The sequence below is a fragment of the Mobula hypostoma genome, chromosome 11 (genome assembly GCF_963921235.1).
Source record: "Mobula hypostoma chromosome 11, sMobHyp1.1, whole genome shotgun sequence".
In the NCBI taxonomy this organism is placed as follows: Eukaryota; Metazoa; Chordata; class Chondrichthyes; order Myliobatiformes; family Myliobatidae; genus Mobula; species Mobula hypostoma.
This window is the reverse complement of record NC_086107.1, coordinates 46,586,311-46,613,565: the sequence shown is the minus strand read 5'-3', so window position 1 is coordinate 46,613,565 and position 27,255 is coordinate 46,586,311. Positions and strand designations below refer to the sequence as shown.

Sequence of the window (27,255 nt, the reverse complement as noted above, 5' to 3'; positions counted from 1 at the left end):
GATGCTGACTTCACATAACGTACAATGGTTTCAAATGACATGCGTTATCAAGTCCTGGTAGGGAAGGTGAATAATCTAAGATCCCCTGGGTGTGATGGTAACTGAGTTATGTCGATATCACAGGAATTAACTATTGGGAAGCAAATCTCATGAAGCTTTAAGCAATTCTCTGTGTGTTCCACCAGATCTATTACCTTAACACTCTCCTGTATTTTGTTTAACTAACTTCTCTTCTTCCTTTTCACGTTCATCAGGCTTTGCTGGGGTGACATCTGAACTGGACGTTGTATTCAAACAAAGGAAGTTACCTCAGATATAAAATTTCAACACACCTCAGATAAAATGTGGCAAACCTTTCTGAGCTGCTGGATGACGAGACTTGAATTCCTGCAGAATCCTTGGCCATTTTGACAAAGCAGTAGGGAAACATTAATTTGCTAGAAGATCTGCATCTCACTGTGGCACAAATTACCCACTCTTTAGCTCAGTTAGATATCCTTCACAGCACATTGGACATAAAACTTTCCACTGATCCAGCTTCTGATACAAGCCAAATGTTTGGTTGATTTCAGAATGAACATTCCTGGGCTTCTGGCCAAAATGTGTCTCCGTCAACTTCGACAATGTAAAATTGAAATAATAATGCTGTAGTTGATAGCCACAGATCCTCTGAAAATGAAAGCACGTGGCAGGAAAAGAACTTGAATAAGTGGGTTCCAAATCAAAATTCCACAAATTATTGATTTTAAGGAATTGGGGAATAGTTCAAGTCTGATAATGGTGATGACATTAATTTGGCTTGTTCCCATCTACGGTACACAGAGATGTACAGAAGAGACTCATGCCTCAATCCCAGTAGCAAAGTTGAACAATCTACATTCCACTAAGTGAAAGGAGTACAGTATCTCCCAAGAATTTTCCAGGGGTTAGGCAAGCAATAGCTGCAGAAATTTTCCAGGGATTAAGAAAGATGGTGACACAGACTTTACATGTTTACATCCATGATGTACAATGCTCACAAATAACATGTAAACTCAAGTGCTGGTAGGAACGTTGAATGCTCAAACAACCCACTGGCTGTGCAAGTTACTGAAGAGCATTGACAGTATTTAGATTAGATTAGATTCAACTTTATTGTCATTGTACCGAGTACAGATACAAAGCCAATGAAATGCATTTAGCATCTGACCAGAAATGCAAAGAATAGTGTTATTTACAAAACAACAGCGAATAAAGAAAGTGCTACAGAACACAAATATTAAAGTACTGAGACAGTACAATACGGATGCAATGCTGCTTAGCGCTGTGATGAGAGGTTACAGGAATTAACTAGAAGATAATCATGTGGAATCTACAAAAACTGCAGTGCAAGCAAATTTCATGAAATTTCTTTTCTTCCCTTTCATGTTCTTTAGGCTTTGTTGGGGTGATGTCTGAATTTGGCACTGTATTCAGAAAAGGGGATGTAAGGGATTTCACATCTCTCAGGTGTAAAATGACAACACAGCTTGAGACAAGATGTAACAGCACTTTCCGTGAAGCTTGATTACAAGTCACGTTTCCTTGCAGACTCCTCCGCCAATTTGACAACACAAAAGTCAATCATTAACTTGCCTACAGATCTGCATCTCACTGTTGAACTAATTACCCAGACCTTTCTTTCAGTTAGACACAGCACATCAAACATAAAACTTTCAACTGATCTAGCATCTGATTCGAGTCAAATGTTTGTTAGACATCAGAATTAGCATTCCTATGCCGCTCACACAGTCGAAAATGTGTCTCTGCCAGCTCCGCAATGTGAATTGGAACAATAATGATTCGTAGCCACAGACTCACAAATGGAAAAGTCATGTGGCAACAGCTGAGCTTCAGAATCAGAATCAGGTTTAATATCACCAGCATTAGTCATGAAATATGTTGTATTTGCAATGCAATACATAATAATAGAAAAAGCCATTAATTACAGTAAGTACAGTATTTACGTATATATAAAATAGTTAAATAAGTAGTGCTAACATTGAAATAAAAAAAGCAGTGAGGTAGTGTTGATAGTTTCAATGTCCATCGGATGGCGGAGGGGAAGAAGCTGATCCTGAATATTTGAGTGTTTGCCCTCACAGTTCTGTATCTCCTTCCTGATGGTGGCAATGAGAATAAGCCATGAGCTGGGTGATACGGGTCCTTAATGGTGGATGCTGACTTTTTGAGGTATTGCTCCTTGAAGATGTCATGGATACTATGGAGGCTAGTGCCCATGATGGCGCTAACTAAGTTTACAATTCTCTACAGTTTATTTTGACCCTGTGCAGTAGCCCACCCCCATACCAGACAGTGATGCAGTGAGTTAGAATGCTCTCCATGGTACATCTGTAGAAATTTGCGAGTGTATTTGGTGACATACCAAATCTCCTCAAACTGCTAATGAAATATAGTTGCAGTCGTGCCTTCTTTGTATCTGCATTGATATGTTGGGTCAGAGATCGATCTTCAGAGATATTGACACCCAGGAACTTGAATCTTCTCACTCTCTTCACTTCTGATCCCTCTATGAGGACTGGTGTGTGTTCCCTAGTCTTACCTTTTCTGAAGTCCACATCCAGCTTACTGACACTGAGTGCAAGGTTGTTCCTGCAACAGCCCTCAACTAGCTGATGTATCTCACTCCTGTACGCCCTTGGGTTACCATCTGAAATTCTGCCAACAATACTTGTATCATCATCAAATTTATAGATGACATTTGTGCTGTACCTAGCCACACAGTCAATGGTGTAGAGAGAGTAGAGCAGTGAATTAAACATGCATCACCGAGATGCGCCGGTGTTGATTGTCAGCGAAGTGGAGATGTTGTTTCTGACCTGCACAGACTGTGCTCGCTCTGTTAGGAAGTCGTGGATCCAGTTGCAGAGGGAGGAACAGGGACACAGGTTCTGGAGTTTTTCGATAAGACCGTAGGAATGATTGTGTTAAACACAGAGCTGCAGTTAATAAACAGCATCTTCACACAGGTATTTGTATTCTCCAGGTGATATAAGGATACATGGAGAACCAATGAGATTGCATCTACCATAGACTTATTGCGGTGATAGGCAAATTGCAGTGGGTCCAGGTCCCTCTGAGACAGCAATTGATTCTAGCCATAACCAACCACTCAAAGCACTTCATCTCTGTAGATGTGAGTGCCACTGGACAATCATTGTTAAGGTAGCCCATCCTGCTCTTCTTGGGCATTGGTATACTTATTTCCCTTTTGAAGCGAGAGGGAATTTCCAACTGTAACAATGAGAGATTGAGAATGTCTTTTAACACCTCTGCCAGTTGGCTAGCACAGGTTTTCAGAGTCCTATCAGATGCTCCTTTGGGGCCTGTCACCTTGCAAGGGTTCACCCTCCCGAAAGACAGCCTGCCGTTGGCCTCTGAGACAGATATTACTGGGTCACCGGGTGCTTCATAGATCTTTGTAGCTGTAGTTTTATTCTCCCTTTCAAAGCGAGCATAAAAGGCATTGAGCTGATCTGGGAATGAAGCATCACAGCCATTCATGATGTTAGGTTTCTCTTTGTAGGCAGTAATGGCCTGTAAAAGCTGCCAGAGCTGACGTGCATCCATTTCCACCTTCAACCTCATTTGGAATTGTTCCTTTGCTCTTGAGATAGCCTCTGTAAGTAATTTCTGGTATTCTTGTACAGACCTAAGACTTGAATGCCACATATCTCAGCAGATTACGAACCTCCTCGTTTATCGATGGCTCTTGATTTAGAAACATAGAAAATAGGTGCAGGAGTAGGCCATTCGGCCCTTCGAGCCTGCACCGCTATTTATTATGATCATGGCTGATCATCCAACTCAGAACCCCACCCCAGCCTTCCCTCCATACCCCCTGACCCCCGTAGCCACAAGGGCCATATCTAACTCCCTCTTAAACATAGCCAATGAACTGGCCTCAACAGTTTCCTGTGGCAGAGAATTCCAGAGATTCACCACTCTCTGTGTGAAGAAGTTTTTCCTAATCTCGGTCCTAAAAGGCTTCCCCTCTATCCTCAAACTGTGACCCCTCGTTCTGGACTTCCCCAACATCGGGAACAATCTTCCTGCATCTAGCCTGTCCAATCCCTTTAGGATCTTATTGCCAATCACCCAACCTATCCAAGTCACCCTGCATCCTCTTAGCATCCTCCTCACTGCTAACACTGCCACCCAGCTTCGTGTCATCCGCAAACTTGGAGATGCTGCATTTAATTCCCTCATCCAAGTCATTAATATATATTGTAAACAACTGGGGTCCCAGCACTGAGCCTTGCGGTACCCCACTAGTCACCGCCTGCCATTCTGAAAAGGTCCCGTTTATTCCCACTCTTTGCTTCCTGTCTGCTAACCAATTCTCCACCCACACCAATACCTTACCCCCAATACCGTGTGCTTTAAGTTTGCACACTAATCTCCTGTGTGGGACCTTGTCAAAAGCCTTTTGAAAATCCAAATATACCACATCCACTGGTTCTCCCCTATCCACTCTACTAGTTACATCCTCAAAAAATTCTATGAGATTCGTCAGACATGATTTAGGTATGTACAGCTCGTAGGCACACATTCATCCACACAGATTTTAATGAAGTCAGTGACAGCTTAGGCATGCTCATTCAGACTTAAAGATGTATCCCTGAATACAGTCCAGTCCATCAATTCAAAGCAGTCCTGCAAGCGTTCCTGCACCTCCCTTGTCTATGCTGTCAGGGTCCGGTCTGTGAAGTCCGCATTCTGGTTCATGGACCGGTCCATCTATCCTTATTCCAGGCTTTTTTGGTTTTCCTTTGTTCTGTTGGGTGCTCAAATTGAGGCACACGATTCTTGTTTGGGCAGACACATAATATCTCCGGAGACCAGGGCTTGGCTGCTGGATTGTTCCTGTCAAAACCCCCTGTCTGAATCCCTTCTCATCCCCTTCCTCCTGAAGCCTTGCCTCGCTGGCAACCCTTGCCTCACCTGAAGTCTTGCCTGCAACCTTCGCCTGGACCACTGTCATGTTCAACGTCAGAGCAAGACTGGAGCCTTGCTGTGTCTAGATGAGGAACTGTCTACTGTTGTTTGGAACTGTCTCTGTGTCCACGCCTTCGCTAGGTAGGAACGGCTGTTTGCCACTACCTTGTGTTTGGAATCGTCTCTATGTCCATGCCTTTGTTAGGTAATTCTGGCCGTTTGCCGCTACCTTGTGTTGGGAACTGTCTCTCTGTGTTCTGTCTGTGAGTCCTGGCCCTACGTCCAGTTCCCAAGGAGGGGTCCCGGCTCTATGTTCTATGTTCCTAACTCCCTCGACCGAGGCTCTGCGTTTCTGTATCCCTCGACCAAGTCAAGGCTTCGTGTTCTTGTCCTGTCCATGTGCCTCACCCAGCCCAGGAGTACTTTGCCCAGCTGAGTGCTGGGGTTCCCTTGTCCTGTCCAGGAGTCTCTCGTCCTGTCCAAGCCACATCCAAGAACCTTGTCCTGTCTAAGTCAAGGCTTTGTGTTCTCGTCCTGTCCATGTGCATCGTCTTGGGCTGGAGTTCCACATCCTGTTCTGTAGCCACATCCTGTCCTTGCCAAGATCCTAGTCACGAGTCCTAGCCTAGAACTGCGTTCCAGCTCCGAGTCCCAACCAAGACCCAGGTTCTGGGTCCTTGTCCAGGCTTTGGTTCCGGAGTTCTGTGTCACTAGTCCAGGCTCCTTGTTCCTCATTCCACATCCAGGTCCTGTGTCTCTTGTCGAAGTCCTAGCCCTGGCCCTGAATCCTTGTCTCGTCCATGGCCTGTGTCAATGTCCAGCATCATTTCTTCCCCTCTTCCCTTGCTTCCTTGTTGTGCCTAGTCCTGTTCCTAGTACTTCAGAGTCTGTGTCTTGCATTTGGGTTCCCAGGTCCCTGCTATGACATATAACTTCTTGGTTCTCACTACTGGTTCTGCAGTCTTCAATTTCTGCCTACACTCAGGGAGTAGAAGTACAGCCAGCTGATCAGACTTCACATACTGTGGACGTGGGATGGGACAGTAGGCATTTCTGAAGGAGGTGTAACAGCGATCGCAATGTGTTGGTTCCTCTGGTACTACAAGTGATTTATTGGTAATAATTATTTAGAAACTTCTTCAACGAGGCCTGGTCAAAATCCCACAAAATGATAAGGAGGGCATGAGAATTTGTTGTTTTATGCCTTGAATGTGCAGGTAACAAAACAAAATTCTACACAGTTTTGAATTTCAAAAATTGGGGAATAACTCTGGTCTGATAGCAGAAGTGACACCAATTTGTCATGTTCCATCCACAGTTCCCAGAGATGGTCAGAACAGACTCATGCCTCCAGTCCAGTAGCAAAGTTGAACATACCACCAGTGGTGCAGATTGTTCAACGTTGCTATTATAATAGATGCATGACTGTGTAAAATTAGTGGGCTAGACCATCTTCAAGGAATCATCTTCAGATAATATGGTGGAATGTAGATTGTTCAACATTGTTATTGGTATAGAGGCATCAATGCTCTCAAATAACATTTCTCTGTGTGTCCCAACAAACATACTACATTCATAGAATTAACTATTCACAGAACGAACTAGAAGAAAATTGTGTGTAATCTACAGAAACTGCGATGCAAGCAAAAACTCAAAAAGTTTTGAATAATTCTCTGGGTGTCCCAACAAACACATTACCTTCATTTTCTACTGAATTCTGATCAGTCGACTTGTCTTCTTTCCTTTCGTGTTCATCAGGCTTTGTTGGGGTGTCCTCTGAGTCAAAATCAAAGAAATGTGTCTCTATCAACTCAGGCAATGTAAAAGAGAATCAATAGTGATTCATACCCAGAATTTTACCAAACATAAAATCAGGTAGCAACAGCTGAACTTGAATGTGTAGATTCCAAAGCAAAATTCCACATGCTTTTAAAATGGAGGAATAGTGGAATAATTCTAGTCTGATTACAGTAATTTGGCATGGTCCTATCTATGATATGCAGGTCTGTACAAAAGAGACAGGTGTCTCAAGTCCTGTTGCAAAGTTCAAGAATCTACCTTGCTGTAGATCGTCTGGCATATGGAATATATACAGCAAGTACAGGAATGCTCCAGACATTAAGCAGGCAATGTCTGCGGGAATTTTTAATTGATTAATGAAAAGTGAATCTCACTTTGTTTGCAACAGAAGCCATGCAATTGTAAACAATATTCCTGCAGTTTTTTCTGGAATTTCCTTGCTTTTATCCCTTAACTCATTTGCATCTCCATTTGATTCTATTTCTTCATCTGTTCCATTCGAAAATGTCATCAATGAAAGGATATTTTATTTGAGGAATTTCAGGAAGAATACCCTGTGTGTGATGGTAAGTGAAATATGCTGATTACATTCACAGGAATTAAGAGATGGCAATCACATGCAATTTACAGAAGCTGGAAGAAAACCACTAATTAGTATCGATGACAACGTTGACAGAGGCATGACATTTCTAACACTTTCTAAACAGCTGTTTGTATTTTGTGAATTCATGCAGTGCTGTTGTATTGCAGAATACAGGCAGAGACTAAAGAGTGCAGCCCCAGTAGTGAGGGCCATGAATATGTGATCAAGGATGGGAGAGGAACATTTACACGACTGCTTTCAATTGGTGGACTAGAACATCTTCATGGTTTCATCTTCAGTTATGGCTAGAAATTCTAGAAATAGGCCAGCTGGTGGTGCAGTAAGATCAGTGCCGGAATCTGGAGCAAAGGTTCCCGAGTTCGAATCCAGGTCAGGCCACCCCCGAGCACACTTTCCATCTGTGCCAGGTTGAGTATTGACCTAGCCACTCGGCCTTGTGAAAAATACAAGGGTTGAGTCAGGAGCGTTTATAATGTGACCCGGTTAATCCTGACACCATGTGCCAGCCAAGAATGGCTGAATGTCTGGTACGACATGCTTAAAAAAAAATGGCTGGAAATAATTCCTGTCTGAGCAAATACCTGGACCAACTGCTGTCCAGTCTGCTTTGGAACACATAAGCAACTACAAGACATCCAGGCTACCAGTTATCAATCACAGCTTGGCATTCAACACCATTATCACCTTCGTACTAAACTTTATGCTTCAAAACCTGGGTGTCTGTACCTCCCCCTGCAGCCAAATACTCAGCTTCTTTATCTGATGACCAAAGTCAGCGTGGATTGATAATAACATCTCCTCCTTGCTGATAATCAACACCAGCATACCTCAAAGATGCATGCTTGACCCCCCTGTTTTATTCTTTCTAAATACATCACTGCATCTCTATCAACTCAGGCAATGTAAGATTGAAACAATAATAGTGATTCACAGCTACAGATCTACTAACAGTAAAATCACATGGCAACACCTGAACTTGAATGGGTAGACACAGCTCAAATGCCGTTTATAACATTATCCATGACACCACTGTTGTTGGCAGAATTTCACATGGTGATTTGGAGGCATAAAGGAGAAAATAGATCAGCTAGTTGAGTGCTTCACAACAACAACCACACACTTGACACCAAAAAGACCAAGGAATTGATTGTGGTCTTCAGGAAGGGGAAATCTGGAGAATACACACCAATGTTCCTTGAGGACTCAGCAGTGGAAAGGGTGAGCAGGGTTAAGTTTGTGAACATCAGCATCTCGGGGGACCATTCCTGAGCCCAACACACTGATGAAATTAGAAAGAAGACATGCCAGTGGCTGTACTTCATTAGCAGTTTGAGGAGATTCAGCATGTCACCAGAGACTCTTGCAAATTTCTATAGATGTATAGTGGATAACATTCTGACTAATTTCACTGGAGCTTCATTCAGAAGCTCCAATGCACAGAATTGTAAGAGGCTACAGATTGTTATTGACGCAGCCAGCTCTATCATTGGCATAATGCTCCCAACCATTGAGGGCATCAAAATGGCAGCAACCATCGCGAAGGACCCTCACCGTCCAGGATATGCCTTCTGCTCATTACTACCATTGAAGAGTTGGTACAGGAGGCTGAAGACTCACACTCAACAATTCAGGAGCACTTCTTCTCCTCTTCCATCAGATTTCTGATTGGTCCATGAACACATGAACCATTATTATTCCTTATTTTCTGCCCTACTGATTTACTTCTGTAGTTTACATTGCCTATCTCTCCACTGTACTGCTGCAAAACAGGAATGTCTTCATAGAATTTAGTGATAATAAATCTGATTCTGATTTTGAGTAGCAGAACTGTGAGCACTTCCAAAAGAATGACTAACTATTCATTTTGACCCAGTTGTCGGTATTCTTGGTTATGTTTCAGAAGGTTTCTGTTGATGGCTCCACCTTCAGATTTCAGCACCCTGTTGAGGTGGTATTTCAGTGGAATATAGAGGGAGTACTACATTCCTAAGCAACTGTGTAATCAACCTTGTCCTAACCTATTAGTTGATAGATCAGCGGCATTTTCCTTTGTAGAACAGCATGCTGTATTGTGTCCCATGTATTTTACAACCGCAGAAACTATACATAAAGAGCATCATGAGGTACTTAGCACTCTTATATGGACTGTTTGGTCACTGCCTTGAAGAATAAATGGTACATCACTCTTCCAATACAAACACATTCTGATGATACTGCATTTTTGAAAATTTAAAAGAAAAACTGTCTTTCCTGGAAATTTAAATGAAAAGTAGGAATAACAGACAGATTAGGCTGCCTCCATACAAAGAGAAGCTAAATTACCCTTCACATTTGAAAGTATTTCTGTGAGCAACAATGTGCACAATTTACCTGATGTAACTTGAAGTACTGTTGAAGTACAGACTTTCTCCAAAGAGTCCGGATAAATTTCAATGATTAACTCAGTCCCATTATCTGTGGATATATCAGGCTGCACTTCAATACGGCGGGATATGTAAAGAACCCCTTCCTTTGCGCGTTGTAATTCTGGTACATCAGCAGTGAAGGATTTATCTTCTGTGCCTGAATTGCGTATATTTTTCAGAGGTTCAGTCACTTTTTTTGGTCCATGTAGTTGTTCTGCTAACAATTGCCAGTGAAATAGTTGCTTTTTCACTGATTCTTCCTTTATTTTCCTCTTCAGGAATATAATAATTTCCATTGGAACTCCAGTGGGAATGGTAACATCCCATTCCAGACAGTCAGTTTCACCATTCCGGACTACAAAGGGATTTGACACATCACTAATTGTAGGAGCTGAGGAACAAGCAAACAAATGATGTAATATAAACACAATATTTCATTTCTCTGACATAAGAGATTCTGCAGATGCTAGATATCTTGAGCAGCACACACAAAATGCTGAGGAACTCAGCAAGCCAGGCAGCATCTACAGAGGTGAATAAACAGTCAACATATTGAGCCAAGACATATGTAGTGAAGCAAATATCATAGATTTGTTTTTATGATGTACAATTGATATGAAGGCATTGAAACATTGACTGTTTATTTTTCTGTATGGACACTGCCTGACCTGCTGAGTTCCTCCATAATTTTGCATGTATTGCTCATTTCATTTCTTTCCTGTGCATTCATCCTTAAACACAATTTACAAAACAAATTGATTATAACTTTGAGAGCTATACATTAAGTTCTTATCTGCTGTTGTCTAACTTAACCCAAACTAAATGTATGTGAACAAACTGAGATTGTTTTCTTACATTGCCTGTTAGTACATTGATACCAAACTGTTTGAGGCTCCTCAGATTTATAATGAATGGATGGTAAGAGGATTCGTGAACAGCATAATCAGTTCTAGATTCATCAAATGTGAATCAAAGGCTTTACTATTTACACTTATCTTTATATTTTAATAAGTAGAGGATATCAGAATAGCCAGAAACTTTTATTTAAGAATTATAAATTAAACTTCTCAAATTTGGATCTTTGAAAGGACGATTGTGACCACTTAGCTAAAACCTGGACAAAGGCTATCTATGAAACCACCCATTATGCAAGTGATTTTGCTTTGTATTCTTGTTTTTGATGTAAAGAAATGTAGCTTCCAGTTGAAATATTAAACTTAAGCCTTTAGTTGAGGTGACATTTGCAGGGAAGTGAATTGAACACTCATCAACCAGAAGAGAAACTGACCTGATTCCCTGGTGTTGAATCGAGTCATGGAAAGTTTTGAAAATCATGTGCCCCAGTTCAGTATTTCTATGCAATGTATGTTAAGTGTGTGCAACATATAGAACTACCTCGAGATTATACGCACTTTTTCTTCAATTCTGAGAACATGTCTAAACTGTGTTTAACATCTTTACATAATATTGTGTGTTCAGAGTGCACCATTAAAAATGGACATTTTGCCTTTAATATAATCAGACATGTCAATCACTTACCTGTTGGAATTTGGGAATCCTGACTTGTCAAAAGTGGTTGGCAGGTTTCATCTCCTCCTTCCATTGATTCACACTGACTGGTATCTACAGATGCGAGTTTAAAAGTTATTTAATTATATATATGAAGCTAAGCTTTCTACACAATATATAAAATGTATGAACACTTAATTCAGAGTGCAGGTTTTGAATTTTCACACTTTTCCCCATTGAGCTATTCTGTATTTGTCTGTGAGTAAGTGGTTGGCAGGTTTGATCTCCTCTTTTCATTGGTTCGCACTAACTGTTATCTACAGGTGCCAGTTTAAAAGTTATACAATTATACAATAATACATATTATGTAATTACATATATGAATTTAAGCTTTCTACACAATCTATGTAAAATATGTCTGCATGAATATTTAATTCAGAGTTCAATTTAGGAATTTTCACATTTTCCCCATTGAGTTCTCCTGTAACTAGTGCCAATATATATAAAATGTTCAATGTAAATTTATAATCAAAGTACATACTATATATGTCATCATATACTACCTTGAGATTCATTTTCTTGCAAGTATTCAGAGTAGAATGAAGAAAACTATATACAAACAAAAAGTGACAAGCAACCAACGTGGAAAAAAAGATAAATTGTAAATAAAAAGGAAGTAAATAAATGATACTGAGATCATGAGTTGCAGAGTCCTTGAAAGTGAGTCTGTAGGTTGTGGAGGTCAGTGAAGTTATTACCATGGTTCATAAGGAAATTTAAAAATTTAAGTGTTTTTAAAATTTTAAGCCTTCACGTGCTTTGAAAATTACTTAACATGTCCACGCAGAGGGATTTTTTTTTTCTTGATATGCAGTCAAGTTCTTTTTAAATGCTCTTTTTTAATATATGAAATTCTGCCCATACCTGAAGTTAAGGCATATTTTACTTTAGCACCAAACTATAATTTCTGTCCAGAAATTAGACTTCTGCCATTTTTGTTACTGAAACTATGTGCTAACTTTATGCAATTAGTGGAAATGCAAAAAATCAGAGCACTGGTGAAATTTCACTCTTAAAAAAATTGTCAGGTTAGTTTTTTCACATTTCAGTTCAAAAGGAGATTTAGGTAAATATCTAATGATGACTGCCTGCAGATACTGCCACTAGGGATCATGGGAAGTGTGACGCAGCCTTTAATTAGACTCTCCATTCTCTGCGGTGAAACAGAGTGAAGGAAATACCTTCAGCACCAGAAATGGGAAGTGAGACAGGCCTAATCAGAGATCAAAATATGTCCTGACGAAGGGTCTCGGCCTGAAACGTCGACTGCGCCTCTTTCTATGAATGCTGCTTGGCCTGCTGCGTTCACCAGCAACTTTGATGTATGTTGCTTGAATTTCCAGCATCTGCAGAATTCCTGTTGTTTGCGTTTTTTTAATCAAAATATTCTTTCTCAGTTCGGACACATCATGCTGTGTGTAGTTTATACCTGAGTGCAGGGCTTGCTCTTTGTTTTATTGTAATGAAAAGATGAAGTTATACATGATATTTCCAACATTTTCAACTATGGGTTAAGAGTGAGCAGTCAACACCTTGGTGATGTCAAATTGTGTAGAATTACACACAAAAAATGACAATTGAGCTCAGTTTATTTGCATGTTGAACCGTTTGATCCCATTTTCTGACTGGTGAGATATCCTCTTGAAACAGTTGTAAACAATTTAAACGATATCCAAAAATTATTAAAGTGCATTTCATACATAAAATAGATGAAAGGCTTGCAATTGGATATTAAATTATATATTATTAGATCTAAAATAATATTTGATAACCATTCAGTGGAAAATTTTCACCACCCAAGTGCAGTGAACAGGAAGCAAGTGTCGATAATTATATTTTAATTGTAAAATATTAAGTATTTTCATCACCATAATGATTACTTTCCAACATTATGGTAACTTTATTTAATTTGTATTAAATTTACATAATATTAGCTGAATATACTATATCTGTGTTTAAAACAAAACAATAGAACTAGACACCAATAAATGGTTCATTCAAAGCTTAAAAGAGAAATGTGAAATAGTGGGATGATATTTATATTTACTATCTACATTAATAATTCAATCGAGGGAACACAGTGTGAGTTACTCAACTTTGTCTGTGGTAAGAATGTAGACATCAGGCACGCTGTGATAAGAATCACAGTATGGCCTCCTCTGTATTGGTGAGACCGGATATAGATTGTAGGACCACTTTATCGGCACCTTCACCTTCACAATGAGCAGGATTTCCCAGTGCCTACCATTTTAATTGTTCTTGCCATTCCTGTTTCAACATGAAATTCTGCAGATGCTATAAATCCTCAGCACACACACACAATGCTGGAGGAACTCAGCAAACCAGGGAGCATAAATGGAGGAAAAAACAGTCAACATTTTGAGCCAAGAGACACGCAGTAAAGAAAATGACATCAATTTGTTTTTATGATGTGCAATTGATCTGAATGTATTGAAACATGATCAGTTATAGACACTGCCTGACTTACTGAGTTCCCCAGAATTTTGTGTGTATTACTCGTTTCATTTCTTTCCTGTGCAGTCATCCTTAAACACAATTTACAACATAATTTGATAATAACTTTGTGAGCAATACATTAAGTTCTCATCTGCTATTGTTCAATTTAACCCAAACTAAATGAACAGTAGGTGAACAAATTGAGATTGTTCTCTTAAGTTGCCTATTAGTACATTGATACCATACTGTTTGAGAATCTTCAGATGAACAATTTATAATGAATAGATGGCAAGAGGATTTGTGAACAGCAAAATCAGTTCTAGACTCATCAATTGTGAATCAAAGGCTTCACTATTTACACTGATGTTTGCATTTAATAAACAGAGGACATCAGAATGGCCAGATTTTTAAAAAGATTTTTGAAGTAAACTTAGAAAATTTGGATCCTTAAACAGAGTTTGTTGATGATTGTGAGTATTCAGCTAAAACTTGTTTAAATGACTATGAAATCACTCAGTATGCAAGTGATTTTGTTTCACATTCTTGTTGTTGATCTAAAGTAGTGTAGCTACCGGCTGAAATATTAAACTTCAGTCTTTAATTGAGATGACATTTGAAGGGAGGTGGATTAAACATTCATCAACCAAAAGAGAAACTGACCTGAAATCCCTGGTGCTCACCCCAGTCTCTAATTGTTTTGAGAATCATGTTCCCCAGTTCAGTATTTCTATGCAACGTATAGAAAGTGCTTACAAAATATATTACTACCTTGACATTGGAGGAGCTTTTTTCCTCAAGTTTGGGAATGTCTGAACTGTGTTTAACACTTTTATATGATTTTGTGCATTCAGAGTGCAACATTAAAAATGGATATTTTGTCTTTAATATAATCAGACATGTCAATCACTTACCTTTTGGAAGTTGGGGATCCTGACTGGTCAAGAGTGGTTGGCAGGTTTGATCTCCTGTTTCCACTGATGCAGTCGGACTGGTATCTACAGATGTTAGTTGAAAAGATATTTAATTATATATATGAATCTTTGTACACAATATATAAAATGTGTCAACACTTAATTCAGAGTGCAGGTTTGGAATTTTCTCACATTTCCCCATTGAGCTATTCTGTATTTGTTGCAAATCACTACAAAATGTTCAAAGTAAATTTACTGTAAAAGTTCATACTGTATATGTCATCATGTACTACCGGGAGAATTGTTTTCCTGCAGACATTCAGAGTTGAATGAAGAAAAACAGTAGGTACACACAATCAAAAACTGACAAACAACCAAAGTGCAAAAAAGATGCACTGTGTAAATAAAAAAATAAGTAAATAAATAATACTGAGATTGTGAGTTACGTCGTCCTTGAAAGTGTCCATTGGTTGTCGAATCAACTCAGAGTTAGCATGAGTGAAATTATCTACCTTGGTTCATGAGGATATTTAAAATTTTTAATATTTTATTATTTTAAGTCTTTCCACATCTTGCTTTGATAATTATTTAAAATGAATATCCACATAATCTTTTTTCTTGACATAGAGCCAAGTTAATACTAAATGTTCTCCTTTAATAAATCAAATTCTGTCCATATCTGAACTTAAAACTTCTTTGTTTTGACATTAAACTATAATTTCTGTCCAGAAATTAGATTTCCTGCATTTCTGTTACACTAAATACGTGCTTCATTTACGCAATTAGCGGAAATGCTAAAAATCAGAGTACTAGCGAAATTTATTTCTAAAAAACGTTTAGATTAGCCCTTGCACATTTTGGTTCAAGAGGAGATTTATGTAAATATCCAATGATGGCTGCCTGCAAACGCTGCAGGTGCCAGGTCATTGCCACTAGGGATCATGAGAAACGTGACTCGGCTTCAGAGTAGACTCTTCAGTCTCTGCAGTGAATCAGAGTGAAGGAAACATCTTCAACATCAGCAATGGGAAATGAGGCAGGTCTGATCAGAGAGTAAAATATTCTTTCCCAGTTAGGACATATCATGCTATGTGTGGTTTACACTTGGGTGCAGGGCTTGCTGTTTGTTTTATTGTAAATGAAGGAAATAAGTTATATAGTACATATTTGCAACATTTATCAATTAAAAATGAACTGTCAACACCATAGTGATGTCAAATTGTGTCAAATTACACACAGAAAATGACAATTGAACTGAAGTTATTTGCATTTTGAAGTATTTGATCCCATTTCATGACTAGTGAGACATCTCCATGAAATTTGAACAACTTAAAGGATATTGAAACACTATTTATGTGCATTTCACACATAAAGTACACTAAATGTTTTCAATTAGCTATTAAATGGTATTTTATTTGATCTAAGTTTTCACCACCCAAGTGCAGTGAACAGGAAGCAACTGCTGACAATTGTATCTGAATAGTAAGATGTTAAATGTTTTCATGCCCATTAATGATAGCTTTCCAACATCATGTTAACATTATTTAATTTGTATTAAATATACACAATATTAGCTGAATGTACAATGACTTTGTTTGATAATACCAATAGAACCCGACACAATAAATAGGTTTTTGAAACCTTAATAGAAAATTGTGAAATAGTGGTGTGCTAAGTTATATTTACTATCTATATTAATAATTTAATCCGGGCTCATCAGCTGTGGTTGGTAAGTCATCGAGGAAGAGGAAAACTCTGATCTCAAACCTCTGCTGTCTTGTAGCTACAGTATATCTGCTCACAGGAAGGCTTTGGGAGTAAACCTCATGGGAAAAATCCAGAGCTGGAGTCCCTAAGGCAGTCCTGTATTGAGTTCAATGCTGACTGACATCTCCTGCGATGCTGCTGGTGCCAAACTGTATCAATGTCTGCAGTTCATTTGGGTTCATTGGATGTGTGGAGAAGATGAGCTTGCTACGTGGACAACAACTTGCTCTCCGTACTGTACAGCCCGGGCTTGCACATCTAGACAGCTAGCATGTAACATCCATGGTCAACCCTGACCAACAGATACCTCATCATCAATGGAGGGAACACAGTACGAGTTATTCAAGTTAATCGAAACTGGTGAACTTTATCTGTTAAAAAAATGTGAGGTTTTTTTTCACGTTTTGGTTCAAAAGGAGATCTATGTAAATATCCAACAATGCAGCTGCCTGCAGACGCTGCAGCTGCCGGATCCTTGCCTCTAGGGATCATGGGAAGTGTGACCCAGCCTCACAGTAATTTCTTCAATCTGACACAAGAGATTATGTCTGCTGGTTCATCTGTATATTCAGGAGAATTATGGAATTTTATCCATTTTTTACAGATGGACCAAAACATAATTTAACTGAGAATGTTGGTGTGAATTTTTGTGCCTGAATACAGGTAACAGTAAAGTAATGACTTACTAGTCAGTACCAGTATAGACAGCGGAATTGGTTGCCATCATGTTAGGCTTACAGTGGGTGGACAAAATTGTTCATATAAGTTTGTATTTTGTTCTACAAACGTAAATCCTTTTCAGTTTTGATGAGTCTTATAAGAAGTCATTCGAGTGGTAGGTCAGATGTATTGTTGGAGGCTCAAACATTATTTTATATACAAAGTCACAAACAAGAGAAAATCTGCAGATGCTGGAAATCCAAGCAATACACACAAAATGCTGGAGGAACTCAGCAGGCCAGGCAGCATCTATGGAAAAGAGTACCGTCGATATTTCAGGTAGAGACCCTTCGGCAGGGTCTGCCAACGTCCTGCAACACTCTACTACAACTTTCTGGCTTCTCAATGTCACATCCCATTTACTACCTCATCCTGAATGCTGAGTGACTGAACCTTCCTGACCAGCCTCCCATGACGGACTTCGTCAAATGCCTTATTGAAGTCCATGGAGACAACGTCCACTGCCTTACCTTCCTACATTTTCCTGATAACGTCCTCAAAATACTCTACAAGATTGGTTAGACATGACCTACCACTCACGAAGCCATGCTGACTGTCCTTTATCAGTCCATGACTACCCAAATACTTAGATGTCGAGTCCCTAAGAATACCTTTTGCTAATTTCCCCACAACTAATGTCAGACTCACCGGTCTATAATTTCCTGTTTTCTGTTTAGAGCCTTTTTAAATAGTGAAACAATATTGCTATTCTCCAATCCTCTGCTACCTCTCCTGTCACTAAGGATATCTTAAATATTTCTGCTAGGGCCCCAGCAACTTCTGTACTTGCCTCCCTTTTTTCCCAAGGGAACACTTTCAAGGTTGGGGATTTATCCACCCTGATTTACCCATGAAGTTGATGCTGCTTTGCCTCACATCTATAGACTTTGTATCCCTCTCCAAAGTAAAAATAGATGCAAAGAATGCATTTAAGATCTCCCCCATCTGTTTTATCTTCACACTGGGATTACTATTCCAGTCTTCCAGAGGACCAATTTTGTCCCTCGCAATCCTTTTGCTCTTAACATATCTGTAGAATCCCTTAGGATTCTCTGTCACCTTGTCTGCTAGAGCAACTTCATGCCTTCTTTTAGCATTCCTGATTTCTTTCTTAAGTGTTTTCTTGCATTTCTTGTACTCCCTTCAGCACCTCATTTGTTCCTACTTGCCTATACCTGCTATGCACCTTTCTCTCTTAATCAATATCTCTTGAAAACCAACGTTCTCTACACTTGCTATCTTTACCTTTTATTCTGACTGCCACATACAAGCTTTGCACTCTCAAAATTTTGCTTTTGAAGGCCTGCCACTTTCCAAGCACACCTTTGCCAGAAAACAGCCTGTCCCAATCCACACTTGCTAAATCATTTCTGATACCATCAAAATTGGCCTTTCTCCAATTTAGAATCTCAACCTGCAGACCAGCCCTATCTCTTTGCACATTTCTTTTGAAAAAAATAATGGCATTGTAGTCACTGGATGCAAACCCTACACAAACCTCTGTGACCTGACTTGTCTGATTCCCTAATAGCAGATCCAGTTTGTATGCGCTGTCATTCTGACTTCTACATACTGATGAAGAAAACTTCCCAGAACACATTTGACAAACTATCCCATCTAGTCCTTTTACGGTAGGGGTTTTCGAGTCAGTATGTGGAAAGTTAAAGTCACCTATTATAACAACCTTATGTTTCTTGCAACAGTCTGTGATCTCTTTATACATTTGGTCCACTAAATCCCGAGGACTGCTGGATTATCTCTAATATAGCCCCATTAACCTGATCATAGCTGTATTTCTCAGTTCCACTCATAAAACCTCACCAGTCGAGTACTCCAGTCCGTCCTGACGGAGCACCGCTGTGACATCTTCCCTGAGAATTTGAGGAGTATAGAGAAATATTCCCTGTGTGTGATGGTAAGTGAATTATGCTGATAAAATTCACAGGAATTAAGAGATGGCAATCACATGCAATTAACAGAAACTGGAAGAAAACCGCTAATTAGTATCGATGACAACATTGACAGAGGCATGACATTTCTAACACTTTCTAAACAGCTGTTTGTATTTTGTGAATTCATGCAGTGCTGGTGTGTTGCAGAATATAGGCAGAGACTAGAGAGTGCAGCCCCAGTAGTAAGGACCATGAATATATGATCAAGGGTGGATGAGGATTATTTACACGACTGCTTTCAATTAGTGGACTAGACCGTCTTCAAGGAATCATCTTCAAATAATCTGGTGGAATGTAGATTGTTCAACTTTGCTATAGAATGGAGGCATGAATTTTCCAGGGATTCTCCAGGCATTAAGCAGACAATATCTTCAGAAAATTTCTCGGGATAAAGAATTTGCAGGCCACAGTAGAGGAACAACAATTAATTCTCGCTCCAACTACGTTGGGTGTTATGCAATTGCAAGAAAAAGAAACAGACAAAATACTGTAAATACATGCATTTTTTCTGTTTTTTTTCCATAAAATTTGTGCCCTAAATTACCTGCAACTTCGGCTGGTTTTGCTACTGTTCTTTTTGCATTCGGATCTGAAATCAAAGAAAGGATATGTGAGGAACCTGGGATATACTGACCATGGATTGTGATGGTGACACAAATTTCGCATGTTTACATTCATGGTGTGCAATGCTCGCAAATAACATGTAAACTCAGTGCTGGGAGGAAAGTTGAATATTTAAACAATCTTCTGGGTGTGCTGGTTACTGAATAATGGTGACACTATTCACAGAATTAATTAGAAGATAATCGTGTGTAATCTACAGAAACTGCAATGCAAGCAAAGGCTCATGTTGTTTTCAACAATTCTCTGGGTATCCCAGCAACCATATTACCTTCATTTTCTGCTGAATTCTGATTAGTCAGCTCCTCTTCTTCCCTCTCATGTCCGTCAGGCTTTGCTGGGGTGACCTCTGAATCAAAATAAAGGAAATGTGTCGCTATCAACTCAGGCAATGTAAAAGTGAATCAATAGTGATTCATAGCCAGAATTTTACCAAACGTAAAAACGTAGCAACAACTAAACTTGAATATGTCGGTTCCAAAACAAAATTCAACATACTTTTAAAATAGAGGAATTGTGGAATAATTCCAGTCTGATTACACTAATTTGGCATGGTCCTATCTATGATATGGTAAGTCTGTAGAAAAGAGAGAGGTGTCTCAAGTCCTGTTGCAAAGTTCAACAATCTAACTTGTGCCAGAGAGCTTGGCAGACGGAATATATGCAGTATCTATTTTTCAGATTAGATCATGAGGTCACTGAATCCACGTTTGTTGTCATCTAGAAATGCATGCATTAAAAAATGATACAATGTTCCTCCAGAATGATATCACAAGAAAACACAGGACAAACGAATACTAAAACTGACAAAACCACATAATTATAATATATAGTTACAACAGTGCAAAGCAATACCATAATTTGATAAAGAGCAGACCATGGGCACGGTAAAAAAAAAGTCTCAAAGTCCCAATAGCCTCATCATCTCATGCAGGCGGCAGAAGGGAGAAACTCTCCCTGCCATGAACCTCCAAGCGCCGCAGACTTGCCGGTGCAGCACCATTGGAAGCACCCGTCCACAGCGGACTCTGAGTTTGTCCGAAAACTTCGAGCCTCCGACCAGGCCCTCTGACACAGCCTCTCCGAGTACCAACCTCTGACAAGTGCTTCGACCCCACCCTGGCCGCTGAGCAACAAGCAAAGATGAGGACTCGGGGCCTTCCCCTCCGGAGGTTCTGGACCACACAGTAGCAGCAGCTGCGAAGCAGGCATTTCAGAAGTTTCACCAGATGTTCCTCCGTGCTCTCACGTCTGTCTCCACCAAATCAGGATTGTGCACGGCACCCTACTTCACAGATAACAGATATCACCACCGGAGTGGCCACTGTGAGCTGCGTTGCGCTGCCATCTTCTCTTCCCTCCTTCAGGAACATTCAGGAATGTTCCAGATATTAAGCAGGCAATGTCTACAGGAATTTTTAAGGGATTATTGAAAAGTTAATCTCACTTTATTTACAACAGAAGCCTTGCAATTGTAAATAATATTCCTGCAGATTTTTCCGGATTGTCCTTACTTTCATCCCTCAACTCATTTGCATGTCCATTTGGTTCTATTTCTTCATCAGTTCCATTTGAAACTGTCATCAAAAAAAGGATATTTCATTTGAGGAATTTAGGGAAATATAAACTATGTGTGATGGTAAGTGAATTATGCTGATAACATTCACAAGATTTAAGAGATGGCAATCACATGCAATTTACAGAAGATAGAAGAAAACCGCTAATTTGTATCGATGACAACATTGACAGAGGCATGACATTTCTAACACTTTCTAACCAGCTGTTTGTATTTTGTGAATTTAAGCAGTGCTGTTGCATTGCAGAAGATAGACAGAGACTAAAGAGTCCAGCCCCAGTCGTAAGGGCCATGAATATGTGATCAAGGATGGGAGAGGAGCATTTACACGACTGCTTTCAGTTGGTGGACTAGACCATCTTCAAGATTTCATCTTCAGTTATGGCTCGAAATAAATCCTATCTGAGCAAGTACCTGGACCAACTGCTCTCCATTCTGCTTTGGAATACATAATCAACTACAAGACATACAGGCTACTGGTTATCAATTACAGCTTGACGTTCAACACCATCATCACATTAGTGCTAACCTTCAAGCTTCGAAACCTGGGTGTCTGCACCTCTCCCTGCAGCCAGATACTCAGCTTCCTTATCTGAAGACCAAAGTCAGCGTGGATTGGTAATAACATCCCTTTGCTGATAATCAAAACCAGCATACCTCAAAGATGCATGCTGGGCCCACTGTTTTACTCTTTCTAAATACATCACCACGTCTCTATCAACTCAGGCAATGTAAGATTGAAACAATAATAGTGATTTGTAGCCACAGATCTACTGACAGTAAAATCACATGGCAATACCTGAAGTGTGAGCTCTTCCTAAAGAATAACTAACTATTCATTTTGACCCAGTTGTCAGTGCTCTTGGTTACGTTTTAGAAGGTTTCTGTTGATGGCTCCCCCTTCAGATTTCAGCACCCTGTTTAAGGTGGTATTTCAGTGGAATATAGAGGGAGTACTACATTCCTAAGCAACTGTGTAAGCAACCTTGTCCGAACCTATTAGTTGATAGATCAGTGGCATTTTCCTTTGTAGAACAGCATGCTGTTTTGTATCCCATGTATTTAACAACCGCAGAAGCTATACATAAAGAGCATCATGAGGTACTTAGCACTCTTATATGGTCACTGCCTCAAAGAATAAATGGTACATCACTCTTCCAATACAAACTCATTCTGATGATACTGCATTTTTGAAAATTTAAAAGAAAAACTGACTTTCCCGGAAATTTAAACGAAAAGCAGGAATAATAGACAGATTCGGCTGGCTCCACACAAAGAGAAGCTAAATTACTCTTCACATTTTGAAAGTATTTCTGTGAGCAACAATGTGCACAATTTACCTGATGTAACTTGAAGTACTGTTGAAGTACAGAATTTCACCAAAGAGTCCGGATAAATTTCAATGATTAACTCAGTCCCATTATCTGTGGATATATCAGACTGCACTTTAATACTGCAGGGTATGCAAAAACCCCCTTCCTTTGTGCGTTGTAAATCTGGTACATCAGCAGTGAAGGATTTATCTTCTGAGCATGAATCGCGTATATTTTTCAGAGGTTCAGTCTCTTTTTGTTGTCCATGTAGTTGTTCTGCTAACAATTGCCAGTGAAATAGTTGCTTTTTCGTTGTTTCTTCTTTTATTTTCCTCTTCAGGAATATAATAATTACCATTGGAACTCTAGTGGGAATGACAATATCCCATTCCAGGCAGATAGTTTTACCATTCCGTACTTCAAAGGGATTTGGTATATCACTAATTGTAGGAGGTGAGGAACAAGCAAATAAAAATGATGTAATATAAACACAATATTTCATTTCTCTGACATAAGAGATTCTGCAGATGCTAGATATCTTGAGCAGCACACACAAAATGCTGAGGAACTCAGCAAGCCAGGCAGCATCTATAGAGGTGAATAAACAGTCAACATATTGAGCCAAGACATGAGTAGTGAAGCAAATATCATAAATTTGTTTTTATGATGTACAATTGATATGAAGGCATTGAATCATTGACTGTTTATTTTTCTGTATCGACACTGCCTGACTTGCTGAGTTCCTTCATAATTTTGCATGTATTTCTCATTTCATTTCTTTCCTGTGCATTCATCCTTAAACACAATTTACAAAAGAAATTGATTATAACTTTGAGAGCTATATATTAAGTTCTCATCTGCTATTGTCTAACTTAACCCAAACTAAATGTATGTGAACAAACTGAGATTGTTTTCTTACATTGCCTGTTAGTACATTGATACCAAACTGTTTGAGGCTCCTCAGATTTATAATGAATGGATGGTAAGAGGATTCATGAACAGCATAATCAGTTCTAGATTCATCAAATGTGAATCAAAGGCTTTACTATTTACACTTATCTTTATATTTTAATAAGTAGAGGATATCAGAATAGCCAGAATCTTTTTTTTAAGAATTATGAAATAAACTTTGCAAATTTGGATCTTTGAAAGGACGATTGTGACCAGTTAGCTAAAACCTGGACAAAGGCTATCTATGAAGTCACCCATTATACAACTGAGTTTGCTTTGCATTCTTGTTTTTGTTGTAAAGAAATGTAGCTTCTAGTTGAAATAGCGAAAAATGAGAAATGGCGCAATGCATCGCGTGTGGCTTCTCCGGTGAAATGATATTGCATTTGTTAAATAGGGACCGTGCACAATTCTGATTTGATGGAGACAGATGTGAGAAGCGCGGAAGAACATCTGGAGAAACTTCTGAAATGCCCGGTTCGCTGCTGCTGCTACTGTGCGATTGAGAATCTCCGGAGGGAAGGCCCCTAATCCTCGGCTTTTCCTGCTGCTGTTGGCCGGGGCTAGTGTCGAAGCGCTCGGCAGAGATGGTGCTTGGTGCTCGGTGTCGGAGGGCTGGTCGGACGCTCGAAGTTTTCAGATGACTCAGGGTCGGACTGTGGTCTGGTGCTTCCAGGGTGCTGCATCAGCAAGTTTGCGGCGCTGGAAGCTCATGGCAGGGAGAGTTTTTCTTCCTTCTCCCGTCTGCGTGAGATGATGGGACTTTTGAGAGACATTGAACTTTTTTTACTGTGCTTATGGCCTGTTCTTCATCAAGTTACCGTATTGCTTGCACTGTTGTAACTATATGTTATAATTATTTGGTTTTTATCAGTTTTTCAGTCTTGGTCTGTCTTGTGTTTCTGTGATATCACACCAGAGGAACATTGTATTATTTTTTAATGCATGCATTACTAAATGACAAGAAAAGAGGACTGCATGTCCTCATAATCTAATCTAATCTAATCTAATCTAATTTAATCTAAAATATTAAATTTAAGCCTCTAGTTGAGGTGACATTTGAAGGGAAGTGAATTGAACACTCATCAACCAGATGAGAAACTGACCTGATTTCCTGGTGTTGAATCTAGTCATGGAATGTTTTGAAAATTATGACCCCCAGTTCAGTATTTCTGCACAATGTATGTTAAGTGTGTGCAACATATAGAACTACATTGACATTACAGTACACGAGCTTTTTCTTCAATTCTGAGAACATGTCTAAACGATGTTTTACATAATGTTGTGTGTTCAGAGTGCACCATTAAAAATGGACATTTTGCCTTTAATATAATCAGAGATGTCAATCATTGACATGTTGTCTGCGAGTAAGTGGTTGGCAGGTTTGATCTCCTCTTTTCATTGGTTCGCACTAACTGGTATCTACAGGTGCCAGTTTAATAGTTATATAATTATACAATAATACATATTATGTAATTTTATATATGAATTTAAGCTTTCTACACAATATATGTAAAATATGACTGTATAAACATTTAATTCAGAGTTCAATTTATGAATTTGCACATTTTCTCCATTGAGTTCTTCCGTAACCATATAACGTCTATGTCACTGGTGCCAAAAAATATAAAATTTTCAATGTAAATTTATAATCAAAGTACATACTATTTACGTCATTATATACTTCCTTGAGATTCAGTTTCTTGCAAATATTCAGAGTAGAATGAAGAAAACTGGACTTCCGGTGAGGCTCAAGGCAAGATGGCAGCACGGCACTGAGCGCTGACATACAACCCTCCTTTTTCAAGTTCTTCAGGGCTCATAGACGGTGTTAATACAAGGTTGAGTTGGAGGAAGATCTAACTAAAGACATAGCTTCAAAAAAGATACAAATTCAACCAAGATACCAGCAGACGACACCAAGGTAGCGATTCATCTGAAGAAATAGCTATGCTAATTAAACAAACAATGGCAACGGAGATGGAATCGCTGCAAGAAATGGTAGCCCACATGCTAAGGGAGTTGCTGGAAAAGGCTCTCCACCCCATACAGAAGCATATGGCAGAGAATGGCAATATTCTCCGGTTGTTAAAGGAGCAAGCGGACATTCACGCTAAAAAATTTAACACGGTCTTCAACAAAATAGAGAACATTCAGGTTTGCTTACGCAAGAATGAGGAAGTTACTAACTCCTGTCTCGCGGATGTGTCTAAGATATGGAAGAAGTTAAACGACTTGGAGGACAGATCCAGGAGAAACAATGTGCGGCTGGTCAACTTACCGACAGGTGCTGAGGGCGACGATCCAAGAGGTTACCTCCAGAAGATGCTACCTAATTAGATTCCAGCACTCAAGAATTCCCACAGCACTCCATTGGAGATCGATAGAGCACATAGGATCTTTTCCAACAACACCTCAAGATCGCGGACCATGATTTTTAAACTTCTACGGTACACCGACTGGCAGGCTATCCTGGAGGGTGAGAGGAAAGCCAAACCTACTCTCCCTGATGGCACCCAGCTACAGTTCTTCACCAACTACAGCCCCGGCACGATGCAGGAACGGCAGGGATACAAGGAGATCCGCGCTAAGCTTCAACAGAAGGGGATCGACTCATTCCTTATATCCCCAGCGATCTTGGAAGTGAATATCAAGGGTATGAAGATGTCTTTTAACTCGGCAGAGGAAGTGAAAGAAGTTCTGAAATTATCGGTGCTGGGAGATATGGAAGAAGACCCTGGGCAAAGTCCACACGCCCCTCGGGAGCTTGGACTTGCCTGTATGCGCAATCTATCAGGCACGGGCTAGTTAACATTCTAAGTGTGCAGTTTTCTGGTTATTCTTTTATCAGAAAGTCATTTGTTGCACCCTTGTATTTAGTTAATTAAAGGGGCAATTTGTTTCTGACTATTGCAGGTCAGAGTTTTAAGGTAATATTCAATATATCCAAATGTAATACTTCATCAGTAATGAAGCTGAGAAACAGCTGTTTGTTCTGACTAACTTCAGAATGTTATGTCTCCAGTAGACTTGTTTATATTCCTGGGCACCAAATAAGACGTCATTAGCGCCATCACTAAGCGATGGTCTATTGAAGCGACAGTTACTTGCAAGATAGCTGTTGGGATCTTGATCATGTGCTATAATATATGTGAGACGGAAACGGTTTTACTTATATAGGTTAACGGGTTTGCTCAGGTTTCTTTTTCTTGTCTCTTTGATGTGATTGTCTATGAGAACTGCTTTGCCTTTCTAATTTGTTGGTGCTGGAAGGGGGCGGTTGATGTCAGTGTTCAGTGTCTGACATTGCTAAGTGACGCTCACAGATGTTACAAAGTAAAGGGTTGAATGGGAGGGGTGGTGGGAGGGGGGGTGGGAGGGGGGTGTGATGGGAGGGGGTAACTCAGGGCTCCACCACCAACTTACAACAACAGATCCAGGGGAAGATGAGCAACACCGATAAATTGGAAAATCTTACTATTGTATCATTTAATGTTAGAGGATTAAACTCTCCCTACAAGCGTTCAAAGGTTTTAGATTTCTTAGGTAGAAAGAAAATAGATATTGTGCTGCTACAAGAAACACATCTTAAACCTAATGACATTCCCAGGGTTCAAAACCGTTTTTATAAA

General features: G+C 39.6%; 1 protein-coding gene across 1 annotated transcript in view; it reads right to left on the bottom strand.

Moving 5' to 3' along the window:
* Positions 1–23,030, bottom strand: part of LOC134354206 (uncharacterized) — a 45,965-nt gene extending 22,935 nt beyond the window's left edge. The window contains exons 1-8 of the mRNA XM_063063099.1: positions 22,700–23,030; positions 21,298–21,360; positions 20,055–20,132; positions 19,707–19,751; positions 14,724–14,807; positions 11,326–11,409; positions 9,752–10,177; positions 6,676–6,753 (exon numbers count right to left, since the gene is read on the bottom strand). Coding sequence (XP_062919169.1) covers positions 6,676–6,753; positions 9,752–10,177; positions 11,326–11,409; positions 14,724–14,807; positions 19,707–19,751; positions 20,055–20,132; positions 21,298–21,360; positions 22,700–23,030 — 1,189 coding nt within the window. The remainder of the gene's footprint in view (positions 1–6,675; positions 6,754–9,751; positions 10,178–11,325; positions 11,410–14,723; positions 14,808–19,706; positions 19,752–20,054; positions 20,133–21,297; positions 21,361–22,699) is intronic.
* Between the last annotated feature and the right edge of the window lie 4,225 nt (positions 23,031–27,255).